This window comes from Mytilus californianus, unplaced genomic scaffold, assembly GCF_021869535.1.
Source record: "Mytilus californianus isolate M0D057914Y unplaced genomic scaffold, xbMytCali1.0.p SCAF_3, whole genome shotgun sequence".
In the NCBI taxonomy this organism is placed as follows: domain Eukaryota; kingdom Metazoa; phylum Mollusca; class Bivalvia; order Mytilida; family Mytilidae; genus Mytilus; species Mytilus californianus.
In genome coordinates, this window is record NW_026262679.1 from 52,388,000 (window position 1) to 52,406,172 (window position 18,173).

The 18,173-nt window shown below is 33.0% G+C and overlaps 1 protein-coding gene across 1 annotated transcript in view; it reads right to left on the bottom strand.

Annotated features, from left to right (window-relative positions):
- Positions 1-4,349: 4,349 nt before the first annotated feature.
- Positions 4,350-18,173, bottom strand: part of LOC127734850 (arrestin domain-containing protein 3-like) — a 67,615-nt gene continuing 53,791 nt past the window's right edge. Inside the window, exons 3-7 of the mRNA XM_052244889.1 lie at positions 15,138-15,361; positions 10,273-10,455; positions 8,596-8,775; positions 7,223-7,415; positions 4,350-5,296 (exon numbers count right to left, since the gene is read on the bottom strand). Of these exons, the coding sequence (XP_052100849.1) occupies positions 5,136-5,296; positions 7,223-7,415; positions 8,596-8,775; positions 10,273-10,455; positions 15,138-15,361 (941 nt within the window). The 3' untranslated portion in view covers positions 4,350-5,135. The remainder of the gene's footprint in view (positions 5,297-7,222; positions 7,416-8,595; positions 8,776-10,272; positions 10,456-15,137; positions 15,362-18,173) is intronic.

The following is an 18,173-nucleotide window of genomic DNA, read 5'->3' on the forward strand; positions in this document are numbered from 1 at the left end:
ATAAGTTAATGAGTATCATATTTCAGACGATTTGATTTAATCGTCTGTACTCTCCACGTTTAATTTTTGTTCAAGAAGAATAAAACCTTGTATCTAAATAATTAAATATATATAAAAAATATACATATAAAACTGTTATATGCAATTCACATTTCCCTGTATATATCCCTTATTATTTTGTTTAATATATTATTTAGTTTCATCTAAGAAGTTTGAGGTAAAGTTGACTTTACACGTGTTTTCCTGTTCTGTTTATGGCCCCTCCGTGTTCACGCTTCCAAAAGTTTTGTGGTTGTTAAACAAGTCCTAAGGCTTTTAGATTAGATGCTATAGGTTGTTACGGATACGTGTTTCGTATCCTCTATTGCCAGTAGCTTAAGATGGTGTTAAAAGTAGAATAAATAGGATCAATATGTACCATTATGTAAATTTGTTCATGTTGTTTTCGTATTGCTTTGGAAAAGAGAGAATGACATTAAAAACTATATTCGGAAAGGATATACAACAATATAACCAAAAGTGAAAGATACAGGCAAAATTCGACAAAACACTATAACAGGAACAAAAGAGTGAGCAACAGCAACCTGTACCCCAATTGAAAAAAAATAGGAATGAAATCAATGCACGGGAAGGACAGGCATTTCCTGTTCCGCTAGTGGTATCTGTCGTGTTACTCATGGTAACTAAAAAATCCGTTGATGAGTCACATTTGATTATGTCATAAATAGGAAGGACGCTAAAATTTGCTTGAACGCAAGAACTGAATATTTTCTTGTGAGAATGAGGTAAAGGCAATAAAAAAGACTGCTACAAAGTCTGGTATATATCGGATTGAATTTCATTAAACTGAAATGGGGCATATATGTTCGAGAGTGCCTACACAATGTCTTTCCATATAATTTATATTTACATAACTGCAACAAAATATTTGAATACTGACTTTCTATGTCGTCGGAAAGATTGCTGAAGTTAACCTTTGACTTGAATTTCAAAACTTCTAACTCCGAGGCAGAAGGTGAGTATGATATTTATCGATATGATATCAAGGGGAATAAGCTTTTAAAAAATAATTAATCGGCTATGGTTTTCTATTCATCCGAGATTTCGCACATTTAACCCTTTTTTGTAAATATATCATTTGAATTAATTGAGAAATTATGATAGAGAGTTGCTGCGAAAAAAAGAATACTATTGAAATAAGGGTTTTCGTCGTTTTTCCTTTTGGTCATGATATTTGCTGTTGTTTTTTAATTACGGATTTGAATGTCTACCTGGTACTTTCTCCCTCTTTCTTATTTTGTTGGGCAAGACAGCACTTACGAGGATTATACCAGGCAATGGATTAAACGCGAGAAAGAAGACATAGATACTCTTTCGGAATGGATTAAGGCCGTGAGGTCGTTTGATACAAATCAGAATTAAAAAAAGATGAATGGGTCTATGAACACTAATGCTACATCAATCTTTAAAGAATCAAATGTGCCAAAACACCTGTTCTACATGTACCTTCATGAACAAATATGTTATTGTCCACGCAAATAAAGCCCCAAACACCATCGTGTTTGTGTGTAAATCACATTACATAAACTGATTGATAAATGAATTAGGTATTGACAATTCACTTGGAAACTCAACATATACCCCCACGACACTTACCAAGGAGGAAATCCTGGATAATCATAGGTCTGTTTTATGTTCCTTTGGAATTTTAACCAAAGATGAAGAACTGGATCTTTCTTCACTGTATTAGATACCTAAACTACATAAGTGTTCTTACAAACAACGTTATATTGCTGGGTCTTCCAAGTGATCACGAAACCTCTTCCTAAATTATTAACATCTATTTTATCAGCAATCAAAGCCGGGCTTCAAAGTTATCGTGAAACTACATATTCTAGAGGTGGCGTGAATTAGATGTGGATCCTAAAAAATTCCAAAGATCTTTTAGAGTACATACAATCTAAGATTCTTTCATCTTGCAATAGTATTAAAACATTTGACTTTTCTACACTTTACACAAGTATTCCCCATTCCAAACTAAAAGACAAATTGAAAGAGTTGGTCATGCTTTGTTTCATAAAAAAAGAATGGCTTACGTAGATACAAGTTTCTTGTCTTAGGGCGGGATAAATCGTACTTTGTAAAAACTCACCCCGATTCAAACAAAAAATTCTCTGAAGCTGACATTATCAAAATGCTTGATTTCTTGATTGACAACATATTTGTTACGTTTGGAGGACGTGTTTTTCAACAAACAATCGTCATTCCCATGGGAACCAACTGTGATCCTCTTCTTGCCGACTTGTTCCTTTATTCATATGAGGCTGACTTCATACAGGAACTTCTCAGGAAGAAAAAAAAGAAGTTAGCAGTATCCTTTAATTTCACCTTCCGCTATATAGATGATGTTCTCTCACTAAATAATTCAAAATTTGATGACTATGTTGAACGCATCTATCCCATCGAACTTGATATAAAGGATACAACAGATACAGCTAAGTCTGCCTCATATCTTGACTTAAATCTAGAAATTGACAATGAGGGTCGGTTGAAAACAAAACTTTACAACAAAAGAGATGATTTCAGTTTCCCAATTGTGAACTTTCCATTTCTATGTAGCAACATTCCAGCAGCGCCTGCATATGAAGTAATATATCTCCCAGACGATACGATATTTCAGGGCTTGCATTCCCTATCATGCTTTCCTTGATAGAGGGTTCCTTATTAAACTGTATTAAACCAATAGTTCCAAGCGGTGAAGTCGAAATCATCCCTTCGCAAATTTTACAGGCGCCATCACGAGTTGGTTGACCGTTATGGAATATCTGCTTCACAGATGACGAGTATATATCTCCCAGTTGATACGAAATTCCAGGGCTTGTGTTTCCTATCATGATTTCCTTGATAGAGGGTTGCTGCTCACAAGGAAGCTATTAAACCAAGAGCTCCAAGTGGTGAAGTTGAAATCATCCCTTCGTAAATGTACGGACGCCATCACGAGTTGATTGACCGTTATGGAATATCTGTTTCACTGTTGACGACGGATACGTTCCAATTGTCGTAACTACAATCTCGTCCCCTTCCTCCGAATGTGACCTGCCGAATTGGACATATCACCGGGTTTGTACTGACATTAGCAACATGTGGAGCAGGATTTGCTTACCCTTCCGGAGCACCCGAGATCACCCCCAGTTTTTGGTGGGGTTTGTGTTGCTCAGTCTTTGGTTTTCTATGTTTTTTTGTGTACTGTTGTTTGTCTGTTTGTCTTTTTCTTTTTTAGCCATGACGTTGTCGGTTTATTTTCGACTATTATGTATACAAGCGTTGTTTATTCAAGACACATCATAGGATGCATGTGTGAAGCACATGATTGGTACTGACATAGCCCTGGCTGCATGAGCACTTCTTATTTGGTCATGAGGCATGAAGTGATACAGACGCTTCTAAGGTTTCCCCTGGATGCTAGATAGTTTTCAGTTTGAGTTTTGTTTGCTGACAGGGAAAGTCATACATTAGTTTTATCATAAAAAGTAACAAATTACCAACCCATCTCCCCTTCAACTACTCACTGTATATGAGAGTTAGAGTCTCAGCAAACCAGTGGCATTTCTTGAACTTCTTCAAGCTCTCTTTCGAAATTGACCACTGGTCTAATTTCTCATTTCCCCCCAAGTCATTATATGTAATACATCTACATGTAATACATCTACATGTATTTCTCTCTTCACCGTCATTCTGACCCCCTTTTATCATCGCCACCTGCTATGATGAGAAACTTTGTCACGAACTTGATAATTTAAATCCGTATGTATCAAAGCGCTATCCAAGTGGGACGAACATATCGACTGTTGCGATTAGCTACTGGGCGAACAATTATATAAATTACTTTGACACAGACAAAGGGATTTAGAAATCAATTTATTAAAATATTTATGAACTAGTGATATTTATAATAATTTTGAATATGCTCAGATATATCAAGGCTCGCTTAGAACATAAAAACGATTTTTTTTATATTTATTATTTCAATTGTCGTAACCACAATCCGTCCTCTTTTCCACGATTGTGACAGTACCGAATAGACTCAACACCGACTTTGTACTTACCATGAGCAACACGACGGATTCCACTCTGCTATCCCTTTCGGAGCACATGATATCCCCCCCCCCCCGCCCCTATCCCCAGTTTGGCGTTGTCAGTTTATCGCGACTTATAAGTTTTTAATGTCAATTGGTACCATCCACCTCTTTTTTCTGTTACATAAATGTTTAGATATTTTTCTTCATGCCAGATATAATTCTGTTGTTTTTTTATTATCTGTTCTTAAAAATCAGATGAAGATAAAAAGCTAAATCTTTTCTTGCTTTAATAAATGACATAACAATCATTAAAAATAATTAAATATAATTAAATAGATATATTATAGTTCATAACAATGATAAAAAAAAGTGTTGAATTATAAAATGCCATTTTATATTTACAAAATGAAATCAATGATGTACAATATTATTAAGTGAATATTTTAACAAATGCTGATGTATCCTCTACAAACATTCATCACAGTGGTATATTTCAAATACTAAATTCCAGAACGAATGGACATCTGACACATACACATTTTCGTGACTCCTTTACCATGTTTACAAATCCCATTGCCAGAAAATATTCGTTTTAGTGAAAATACATATTCTTTTGCGGCAATGAATATTTTCTGATGGCTTTTGGTGTCTTTTTTCAGTGCAACTTTCATCAGGTATGCGTGAGACAAAATTTCGGTAAGCCAAATACATGTTTATAAACACATTTAAACATTAAAATCCAATCAGATCTAAAGTTTAAAATAGCTGGGCAGAAATGCAGTCTCAGTTTTAGTGCGTTTATTAGTTTGCTGATTAAAACAAATATATCAATTAGACAAGACCAGAACTGAACCCCTGATCATACACAGACGATTTCCTCGAAAACTGCTTGTTGAGTAGGAGCAACACAAACCCCGTTCCAATATACAAAGATAGAATACCGATCACATATAATACTATAATTCCTCGAACTGTACCGACGGTGCGTTTATCTTTACTTCTAAAGAAACCGTTTAATCTCCTCAATTTTGAAAAATAACTCACTAACGCTACCCATTATCGTGGAGGTATATCAACGCAGAATATGTCCGTACTCTGTTGAACACTAAAATAGGGATATACTGGTGTGTAAACAATTTTATCTTCTATATTGTCTGATTCTTCTTCGTCTTCAATAGTCACCTTTCCGATAACACTCTCCATAAACGAAATACAGCCTGAAAATTTGAATGATACCTACTGTTATATACATATTCGTCAGTGGCGTTTTTCTTTACTTCACATACATGTACTAATAAAACTAAACTCATCTTCATTTGGTATCAAATCAAATATGAATTAAAAAAAAAACTAGGTGAGCTTTAAAACTTTGAAGATGAATAATAGAAGACAATATGATGAAAGCTGTTATTTAACGCAGAATTGGAGAAATTGTTTTTTTTTTAATTCTCTACCAATGTTTGCTTGTATACATTTGAACACAGTAATATGTTATGTCAAATATAATGTTTAAGTACACCCTTTAACTTAATTATTATAATATGAATGTTTATCAAAAGTCGTCAATTTGTTCAGTGAGTAACAACCGTGCCCCTTCAAATATTTTAATTGCATAATGTTCTTTGAAAAATATATCTTGTAGCAATAACATCTTGTTGGGAAAGGCTACATATAATTGAAGTAATTATCGTTATACTTTCCCTTAATCCCAACAATTGAGATTTCATCCAACACCGCTCTAATGTGTCACAATTGATAGTTAACCAAATAACTAATATAATGAGATAAACTACAAATAATCATACATTTAGTTACATTGTACTGGGTAAAACATTACTTTGTCATAAAATTGAGAATGGAAATGGGGAATATGCCAAAGAGACAACAACCCGACCAATGAGCAGACAACAGCCGAAGGCCACCAATGGATCTTCAACGTAGCGAGAAAATCCCGCACCCGTTGTGTACTAGTTCAGTGAAAATGATACCTTCTACTGGGTGTTCCTATTTAAGTTGAGACAGTTAAGACAAGTAAGTATTAGTATATTTTCAAAGTTGGAAAGGACTGCATATGAAATTTGAAATAAAAAGTGCAACTAAGCAAAACACACATTACATTACTTTTTACATGAAATTCTCGAGAGCATAAAGAAATGCTTTTAAATCCTAGCCATGTACTTACACATGAAATTCGTTCTGAATTTGATTAATAGGTTATGTCAGAAAGGTTCGGTTTTAATATCAAGACACAATTATATTTTCTTATTTGTGAGAGTCTAAATGGGGATTTTAGATTGATTGTTTGATTGATCGGTGTTTAAAGCCACTTTCAGTACTATTATGCTATTTCGTGGAGGTCAGTTTTCATTAGTGGAGGAAGCCAGAGAGTTCGGAGAGAACCACCGACCTTTGGTTTGAAAACTGACAATCCTAATCAATTTAGATTGGAGTCGAGCGCACATGCCACATGCGGGTTTCGAACTATTTATAGAATAGTTAATAAATGAGCAAAACAATAGAAAAAAAAATAAAACGTGGAAGACATTAGGTACTCTGGTAATCATATCCTGCAGAAGGAAACATTTGCATGGTCAGACTTTCCATGAGCAACACGATAGGTGCCAAATGTGAAGCACGATCTGTTTATCCTTCCAGACCACCAGCCGTGGGATCACCCCGTTATTTTATGAACTGATGTCTTTTCGTCGTTATTTGTTTTTAATCATGGTATTGTCGGTTTTTCTTAAGTTTAAGATTTTTATTGTTCCTTTGGTGTACTATGCCTTTAGAAACATAGTGGTGATATAAACCTTGTCTCTTCAGATAGCCATGACATACGTGTTCATAATTTTATTCATAATTTATATTTAAAGATGTCGGTTTGATTGAATATTTAAGTGAGTATGCTAAATGATTGGCCAACCTGACCAAAAGCAACCAAAATTAAAAAAAAAAGCATTTCTCGACTCTAATCGAAAGCCTGTTCAGAAAACATACTTACAATTTGAGAAATACACCTTAGTTTACAAATTTATATGTTTGATGAATAAATTGGGGAACAATTCATCTTCAATTTACATTTTAAATCACTAAACAGTCGTACCCAGAAATACTAATATACTGATAACAAACGGAGTACTCACTTTTTGGATTTGTAGATACAACTAAGCCATTTTTTACTTCCTTTTTCTGTATGTGATTCTCTTCATTTGGACTAGACGATATAATGGTGGACTGAGTTAATGACCGAATTGTTGATTCCATTGGATATGTCCCTACTATTAGTTCCATTCTGACGGGTATATCAAAGGCTAATCCCGATGGTTGTATAATCACCTCAAATAATAAAGGTTTACATAACAATAATATTAAGTTGCTGACTACCATTGAATGCGACTTATAGCCGAATACTATAAGACATTATAAACATAAACCACGAGCAATACGACGGGCACACCTAGATGAGTAAGAACTGTTTAACCTTCCGGAGCACCTTAGTTTATTCCTTTTTATCTAGGGTTCTTGTTGCTCAGTCTCGTGTTTTCTGTTTGGTGTTTGGTATACTGTTCTTCTTTTCCATTGATTCCTTGGTATCATTTTACTTCTTGTCTAATTTTCAATATAAATGTACTAGTAAATAAGAAAAAGTAATGTAATTTTTATGTTTATAAATAATTTCATATTTGTTGAATTACGTTTTTTAAATGTGTTCAAAGTACATATCAATTAAGACTTACCGTTTTGAAAGTAAAGGTCACGCATTTCATTTTATAGTAGTCGTCAGTAGATTTCGCATGCTATATTTTAATAATTACATTACATGTATGTTTCATTATAATCAGTAATTTGGATTGGCTTACAACAATTGCGAGGCACTCCAATATCAAAATTTATTTTCGTATGAATACAACAATTTTAGAATGAAGCGCTTTCGCTTTCGCCCTTCATACAAAATGTGCTTCGGTCAAAGCTTTTTGGATATTTGGGTGTTTCTGTTAAATTTATTCACAGCTTTTATTGACTCGGGACGATCAAGTCCTTAAAGCTAGCCATATTGTGTAAACACCTGTTTAAGGTTGAAGACTTATAAGTAGATACCTTTTGATTCTTTTTGTCATTGGGTTGCTGGTTTTTGACGTTAACCCCACGTGCCCGTTTTACTGCATTACACATGTGTGTACGCTATTTTTGAATGAAATAAAATGTGTTACAGCTCTCACATTTAAATTTATGACTTTTCACACAAGAATTGTAACTAGAAAAATATATGTAACTGGAAACACAACAAAAACAAAAAAATACATTAAATGAGCAAGCAATAATCGATCTATGATTAAGTTTTTCAACAAAATATAGAAAATACTAGAGGGTCAGTATATATGATCCTTATTTTTGTAATTTTTAAGCCACTTTTCTTTATTCTAAATTGTTCAGCCTTTTATTCTCTATTTTTTGCTCAACATTCTGTATTCTGTAAACCTTTACCTGAGCCCCATACTAAAATCAATTTACTCACTTCCAAAATGTAAGAAATATCAATTATATTACAGCCATTAAGAAATGAAGGCGGGATGGACGGTATCAGTAGCTTATTCTGAAGGACATCAGCTTCATGCGACTTTGACACTTTTCTTTTCATAGCGGCTATTACGTTCTGGTGTGTCTTTGACTTCTTCTGGGTATGATATCGAACATTCTGTAACATACATTAAAATTTGTTTTTTTTAAATGTATATAGGTTCTTTAATATCATTAAGGATTTATATTTCTATTTATAAGACAATGTTTTTGTGTAAATTTAATATTGATTTTTATATGGTTATAGATTTCCAGGTTCAATTATTTTTATTTTCTTGGTAACTTTTAACGAAATACAATACCATATATGAACAAGATGTTGTGTTTTTTACAATTAAGACAAATAAAAAGTGTAAAGTAGTAAATGTATACACAATATAACAATAAAATATGTGTCTTGTTATACTGGACCAAGACACTATAATGTCTTTCTAAGGAAATAAAATGTACAATGTAGTATCCTCCTCTAATGCTTAGTAGGGGTTGTATTTTTCAAATATGTTTGCCTTCTGTCTTGTTTGTTTCTATGTTGTGTCGTCACGCCACTCTCCCAGGTATTTGGAAAGGATGCGCTAAAAAACATGTTTAATGGTGCCTGAATACTTTATGTGTCTCTGCAAAGTCAAAATCCTGTAATTCAGTGGTTGTCGTTGGTTGTTGTCTGCCGTATTTGTTTTTCGTTATTGTTTTTTTTTATATATATCAGGCTGTTGGTTTTCTCTATTGAATTGTTTGTCATGTAAGGGATTTTTATAATACATGTAGCTGACTATATGGTATGAGTTTTGGTCATGGTTGAAGATCGTACTGTGCCCTTTAGTTGCTTAAATCTACGTCATTTGGTCTCAGCTTGATAGCTGTGTCATTGGCAATCATACCACATCTCCTTATTCTTATATTTTATGGTATTTTAATTTTAAAAAATGTTTATGAGCGTACGGTATGTTGTTCTAGAATAATCTTCATCAGATATGCTTCAGACCAAACGTTTTGAAAACCAGACATATAAAGCAGTTAAGAGCATAAAACTCAGAAGATAGAACAGTCAAACCCGTTAAGGGTCAGCTTTGCAAAGGAGCTGCAGTATTATGGTTTTCTTTGTAAATGAAAATAATACTATATTAATGTAGTGCGTCTGAATCTCATTTCTGGATTTACCTTTATAAGGAATAGCCAAACCTTAACATTTCAAAGTCAATGATGTATAAGATATAAACACGTGAAGAGCTGTATGATCAAAAGTGACGCAGAAATAGCCAAATTCCTCTAATGCCAACTTTGCCCGAGGGAGTTGTACCGTTTTTGTAGACTGTTGTTGTTCTTTCATCGTTTTTGTATTTTGCCATGTGGTCTGTTTCTCTTCGACTTAGTATTTTTTATTGTCCCTTTGTTGTCTTCTTTCTGTAGACGTTAGGCAACCAACAATCAATCAATCAATCTTCCTGTATTTTGCTTAAGTGCTAAACTCTCGACTACTTGACGAAAGGTATTCCCGGTCTCTTTTACTGGTCTCTATCAGTTTCGATATCTTACATCAATGTAATTGTTAATATATAGTATGTGGCGTTTAACCACCACAATGCCTCAACGTTCTTGTTTTGAAGGATCTACTCACCATGTGCAAGTACGCTTTAATGACAGAAATCTTTCTCCGACTTAGATTTAATACTTCAGTAGTTATAGGAATAGCTTGACCCGGAACAAATCCTATGTTTTCAACGGATATTTTGACACTAATCGGATCGGACTTACAACACAAGCAACAAAACGTTGCTTCGTTGATGGCTTCGGATTTTTCCTGAAAAGAAAAAGGTGATAAAAATAGATGCATTTGCAAATTAAGGCTTTACGCACACGATTTATCATTTGAATTATGATTTTAATTAAAGGACAAAATGATGTTGTAATAATTGGCTCTTTCCCGTGTCTTTTTATTTTGTAATGCGCCATTTAATTACTTTTTGAATCTCAGGTATGACGTGCAGAATGTAATAAAGTGGTTGTATAAGACACAAATGCACATTAACTCTGTTTCAAGTATGTTTTTCCTTGAATTCAATTTGTTCTAATTGCATTGCAGTGTTCTATTATGTATTGGTTTCCTTTTGATCTTTTCCATGATTACCATCTACAAGTCAGTATGATTGAATTTATATCTTTAGAAATTTATATCAATACGATATCATTTGAAAGATGGTCAGATTACTGACATGTCTCAGCTCACATGTTTTCGCGATCTTAAATCTTAAGATACCAGAATAGTATGGGAAGGTTACTGATGGTCATCATATTTGAAATAAATTCGAATGATTTACACATGTCAAGAAAGTTGATATCTTTAGAACGTTGGCGTTTCTTTGCGTATGATATGGCTTTTGAGGAAGAAAACGTTTATTTTTTTTTCACATACCAGTTTCTGCTTTTATGCCAGGTAAAGGAAACCGAGAAACGGAATAAATTGAATAATAATAAAGCCTCTGAGGAACGGCCACCTCAATAAATTGTATGATTATCGCAACTTTGATACTGCTTGACCATACCTCAATGCTCTTCAACATCGCACTTTATTTGGCTCTTTTAACTTTTTTTTGTAGACGAACGCGCGCCGTGTTCTGGAGTACACAATTTTAATCTTGTTATGTGTGATGAGTTTAATTATACATAAGAGGGAACGATAAACATAAAATCTTAACTAAAACTGAGAAATCTTTTAAACTGTATTTCTAGCAACACTTGTCTTTTAAACATATCAATAAGGGGCCACAAAATTCAAAAATAAACTTCAATACTTAACTGTTACAATACTAAAATGAGAATTTATGTCTTAACTTAATAATCATACAAATATTTTTCCTTTTTGTTCTGTTAGTTTTCTAACTTAGGAGGGGTTATGCTGTTCATCATATTCGAATTAATTTAGAATGTTTTATTAGGAAGTTGATAAGGTTAGAACGATGCAGATTTTGATCAACTGTGTAGAATTCGTCGGATTTTCCGACAGCCAATTAGAAAAACTCGAAATTCTATTAACCGCTACTTATAAATTTATTTGCCACTAGTATGCAGCACAATTCAGTAAAAAGATAAAACAACAGTTATAAAGATGTTATCCAAGTCCTTTAGTTTCGGATTTATTTATAATAAAAATGTACTTTCTTTCTTGATAAAAGATGATAATTACTTTGAAGATACTCGGCTTTCACAATTTACTTTTTGAGCGTTCTATACAAAAGTAAAACCAGAAAAACCCTCAGACGCACCAAATTATAAAGTATCTAATGCGCTAATTTGAAATTAAGAATACTATAGAGACTACAGCGTCTGCTTCATACCTCGACATAAGGAGCTACCTTTTGGTTTTTATGGACCCCCCCCCCAATTGAGATTTTTCCTTTCAAGCTTACTTTTCATAAGTTATGAACAAAAGGAGGTTTGGGGTATATGTAAATGTGACAACCAAACAACGCCAAAAAAAACCAACGGACAAAAACAACAGACAAGTGTCAAGTGAATAAATTAAACAGAAACAATTCTCCACAAAGCGATCATCATTAAGATATGACATATGACAACAGTTGAAAATGTTTCTGTGTTTATATAAAACATTTTGTTCCCTTCAAGAAAGGACTACGTTGACTACTCGAAACAACACAATCACAGTTACGTATACATGCTTCACCAAGGATAAAAATTATATTCAGACTAAACTGATATTCGTCACTGCAAATCAAATTAGCGATCCCTACAACAATATGTTCAATTATTATCATGTGAGTATACGTAGTTGCAAATGATTGAAAACACATTTTTCCTTCACATCCTTTCGCCGATTTTGACCTTTACCAAATTTAATTCATAACTGGTTATGACCAATGTGTAAAACTACGATGGTAGCATCCGAAGCAAGTTATCATTACCTTTCGGGCGCCTTAAATAACGATCGTTCTTTTTTTTGTTTTGTTTTTATGGGAATACAAATTAGCCGAGTTTGTAGATCTAACATAAACTGTTCATTGCTTGTTTGTTAAAGTGCTTGTCAGTTTTTATATGTTTACGTATGTTTTTCAGTCGGACGATACAACTCTTAATGTCTACATTTTTACAAACGGGTAAACATTCCGGTTTTTATATATACCGAATGTCATAACGTTCCCAATACAATTGTGATGCATCGAAATGATAAATCTACAAAGGTCGCTCAAGTCATTATAGAAAAAAAGAATACATATAAAATTGATATTGGTGACAAATATAGTTGAATATCTTTACAGTTAGCTTTTTATTCAATTTTATGTTTTCAGTTGATCGTGTCAGGAAAACAAATGCATTCCTCTGAAATGAGACAGAAGAATATGTAGTTGTGAAAACAATCCAAAAATGAAAATGATAGAATATGGTATGATTGTCAATGAGACAACTATCTAAATAACGAGGGCAAATGACGAGGGTGTCATCAACTATAGGGCACCGTACGGCTTTCAACAATAGAAAAAACCCTGACCGTATAGTAGGCTATAAAAGGCCCCGGAATGACAAGATGTGAAACAATTCAAAAGAGAAAACCAATAAAGCAGACAGCAACCAACGACAACAGCTTGATTGGTTACACGCCCTTCTAGGAGTAATGTTTTACAGTTTCGATAAACCGTGTTCATCGTTGAAATCAATTTACAAATTTAAAACATATGAACATTATGTACGACAGTTGGGGCAAAAAGAAAATTGAATTAGTTATAAATATGAATTATGAAGATTAAAAAACTCATCAAAGATACCAATATTAATAAAAATCATGTGTGTTATGATTTGTAAAGCGGACCAATTCACTCACAAACAAATAAAAGTCTGACAAATGTGTGTTTATACACAATCTCTGAAAAATGGGTTTTTCCTATTTGTTTTTCTAGGTTTAGTGATGTTTAAACTGGAGCAATTCAGTCTACTTCTTTCTTAAAAGTCCTTCAGACGTTTTTGGTTTGTGGGTGAGTTGATCTAGTAAACATCTAGATAAACTGCGAGTAATTGTGTTAAATCCTATGCTATTTTATAAATCCATCAATATTTACAATATTACATAATAGTGTTTATGAATATATATCAGCATCTTAGAATTTTGCCATGTATTATTCATTTATAATATAAAATTATTTTCTTGCAGAAAAAGGTAACTGCGTGTGTTCTAAATTTAATCTATGGTGTATTGAATATATCATAGTACTTCTAAAGTTAATTGATTAAATGAGAAAAGAAAACATCAAAAACGTAACTCATTATCATGCTAAAAAATGTATGTCATAAAGAGAAAAAATGTATCCGTGCATGTAAAACGTATGAGCTTATCTGGATATAAGTACGCTATGATTGATGACAGATATTGAAATCAGATGATAGAAAGACAGCAAATGCCAAAAGCTTAAAGCCCTTGAAGTACATAATACTAAATCAATACGCACGGTTTACCTCGATAGTTTCCAGCAACTCATTGTTGATTCATACATTAAAGAAAGTATGATAAGGTCATTTTAGGGTAAATTTATATATTTTTGAATTATGTCTTACATGTTTGCTTCATTTGTTCAAATTTGTTGCTTTAAATTCAACACTGCAAAAATGGACAAAATAGCCTTAATTTGAAATGTCGTCATTTAAAATATTAAGAAATGAGCCATGGCCTTGCTCAAGAAGATATTTTGCGACTGTCACACAAGTGAGAGGTTTAGCCAGCTATAAAACCAGGTTTAATCCACCATTTTCTACACAAGGTAATGCCTGTACAAAGTCAGGAATATGACAGTTGTTTTCCATTCGTTTGATGTGCTTGAGCTTTTGATTTTGCCATTTGATAAAAGACTTTCCGTTTTGTTCCTTGAAGTTCGGTATTTTTGTTATTATACCTTTTGTTACTAGATGTCTTAAACAAATACGTTAAAGTGGATAGAATATATTTTTGGGTAAGGCCTTGGCTCCTATCTTAATTTGTGAATAACTATTATATAATATGACCCATTTTGGTAAAATATATGTATGTCGATTTCAACAATTTCATGACATCAGAGTGACATCACAATGAACCGTTTGTACTAAAAGTGTTAAGATCACATTATACTATCCATTTATCAATGAAACTAACATTATTTTGAAATAAGGGGAAAAATCATAATTTTTTGCAATATCAGGAGGCAGATAGTTGCTCTTAACATACTACCATCCTTACAGTAACATAGCTTCGTCAGTGATTTCTTTGTTCGTAAACAAGAAACAAATAAAAATTTCAACACATTTCATTATATGTTATTTATATAATTGGGTTTCTGTTGCAATCATTCATATTTTCCTGTCCATTCAAGATGACCTGTATATTATTTTTGGAACGACTGTACTAGTAGATGATACAAAATATATGTTAAGTCAATGTTCAATTCTAAGTTAAGTTCAATCTTCAATATGTTTAATGAAATACTAATTTGATAAAACTTTTACCTTAGCGCGAGGGTCTTTGTTCAGATCCAGTGGATTAATGACAGTGAAAGGTTTCAGGGTCGATATATCAGATACCCATAGCTTCTCAAGGGTAGCGGAGACGTATGTCCTAACACGTCCAATGGATCCCTCGTATGTAGTTGGACAGCCAGTTGGTACAAAGAATTCAAATGGAAATTTGTGCACTCCTTGTGGAAGATAATGTGTCTCTGCTTTGTTGGCACCTACAAGAATATATAATTTAACAACCTCATTATCGTTTTCTTAGAAATTTATTTTCGTAACAACAGAATGAAGTTTGAAAATCTTAAAAAAGGCAAGAGAGAAGCACTGTCAAAGTAACATTACCTTATAATGCCATAAATCTATATGTGAAATATACATATTAGGGTGAAGGTTGGCGCCTGTTAAAACGTTTAAACCCGCTACATTTGTTTGCACCTGTCCTAAGTCAGGAACCTGTTTCAGTGGTTGTCGTTTGTTGATGTGGTTCTTAAGTGTTTTCGTTTCTCGTTTTTTATATAGATTAGACCGTTGGTTTTCCTGTTTGAATTGTTTCACACTAGTCATTTTGGGGCCGTTTATAGCTTGCTGAGCTGTTCGGTGTGAGCCAAAGCTCCGTGTTGAAGGCCGTACTTTGACCTATAATTGTTTAATTTTTACACATTGTGACTTGGATGGAGAGTTGTCTCATTGACACTCATACCACATCTTCTTATTTCTATATAGATTTTATATCCAGCAGTTAGCATGTATCACTACATGACAAATCCCACAAAATGTTAAGTATATTAAGCTTGGATAATATAATCTTAGACTTCATAGGTATTTTCTACTCCTGTGTACCATAGAAAAGTACCCTGGTTACTTTTACTTGATCAAATGGCACCCCAATTTATTTGTTTTTGTGAAATAGTACACAGGGTAACTACGAAGGACAAAAAGTACCCAGATCAATGGGAATTATGCCGTTTTTATAAGTTTCTATAGATTCTAGGTAACTGTAAAACCATCCAATCATTTTCGACTACTTTCATAACGACTGCCATATCATGCTGTTAAGATGCAAGTGTATGGTGGGTTAAACATCACCAACAAACTAAAACAGTACGAAAACAATTGCATGATATCTAATCTGGGTACACTTTTAAGATCGGGTGTTCACCTGGGTACCATTAACAACTTTTATCCTAACATGGGTACTTTTTCTAACTTAAAACATACTCAGTGTAAAGTTGTTATAGTACCCAGGACGATAATGACCCGTTGTGCCATCTGGTATTTTCTCACTTCGGTTCCTGCTTATCGGTAGATATGATATAATGATTGACGGTATTTTCCTCAATAGTTTTTCCTCATATAATAATTTTTCTTGTGCAGATTGATACTCATATTTCAGGATAAAAAAAAAACTTATTGTAAACCCTTTCATCTGTGTCATTTTGATCAGCTCGTTAGAAAAGGTACCACAACATTTGTTGAGCATATCAGTTTAACCAGAAATTATAGAATACGTCATAATGCTTAACAGACATTGATATTAATTTACTCAAATGTTATCGTCAGTAAGCTTGTCACAAATAATATGGTTTATATAATGAATATTGAAAAACATTCTGAACATTCTGATGAAGGTAAATCCAGAAACGCACTTCGGACGCATGAAATTTATAAAGTGATGTTTTCATCTTTTGTTCAAATAAACCCTTGTTTCCCAGTGCAACTGAAATTCCATGAACCTTTTCTCGGTCAATATTTCATTATTTGTGATCGTAAATTGGTTGTATATTTTATTATATTCACTAAATTGTTTATTTGTACTAAATTTCATAGAAGTTATATTCTTCAAACAAACGAAATCAAATGTTTTTCATCTCTTCATTATCATCCTCGTTTCTTTGCAGAATTCATATTGAAAAGAAACGCACTGGACAATGCAAATCAAAGATTGATGAACACGTGCTATTATGAAACCTTAGTTCATAGAAATTATTACATTCGTAGGAATAAAAGATATTGTAAATCATTGTCTCTACTTATTTCTCAGTTCATAGAGATCATGACTAGTCGTAGAATAAAAGGTATTGTAAAACAAAGTCTTCGTCTATTTCCCAGTTCGAAGAGATCATGACTTGTGATAGAATAACATATATTGAAAAGCATTTTTCCCACCTATTTCCCAGTTCGTAGAGATCATGACTTGTGGTAGAATTAACGATATTGAAAGCATTGTCAAAATCATGCATTACAACAATGTAATCATAGAATGTGTTGTGCATTTTTCCAGATCAGATGGTTTATTCCATTCCAAACACATTAATGCAAAGATATAATCGTATATCCAATAATTCTTAAATAAAAGTTTGAATTATGTTGTTAAATAAAGTACTTCACTTTATTTCAAAATGTCACTATGTAATATTGCGACACGGTGCTGACCTAGTAAATCACAGTTTGAACCATTCTCTTGATAGACTTGCGATTTCAGGCTTGATTCTGCTTGTTTAAGGATTTCATTTAGATTAATATGAATTAATTAAACAATTTTACGCCATACTTTTCCAATAGAATGGGGGAAAAAGATCAAAGATGAAGTTATATTGTCGAATGAATAAATTGAAAAGCGAATTTATTCTAGATTAACCACAAAAGAGTTTGGTGTTAGTGCATTTATGATGCATTATTATTAAACGTGGAACAGATTCAGAATTAATTGGACTTTTGTATGTCTTTTTTATTCTTCTACCTGACTGATCTTTATCTTCAATGAAAACTACAATACATAACTACTCTTCAGATTCAATCATATGTAGCCAAGGAATTTAGTTCAATAAAAATAAGGACAAAGAGTGGTTGTAATAGGTAGCTTTATATATGTGATAGTTAAGTGCTGATCCTTACATGTAAAAAGTGCTACAAGTGCATTTATGATATAAAAAAAAAGGAATTGAAAATGAAACAATAAAACCAATTCTTATTTTTTTAAGGATAATGTTTAGATATGTATGTTATGAATCATGTCAGTGGCGAAAAATT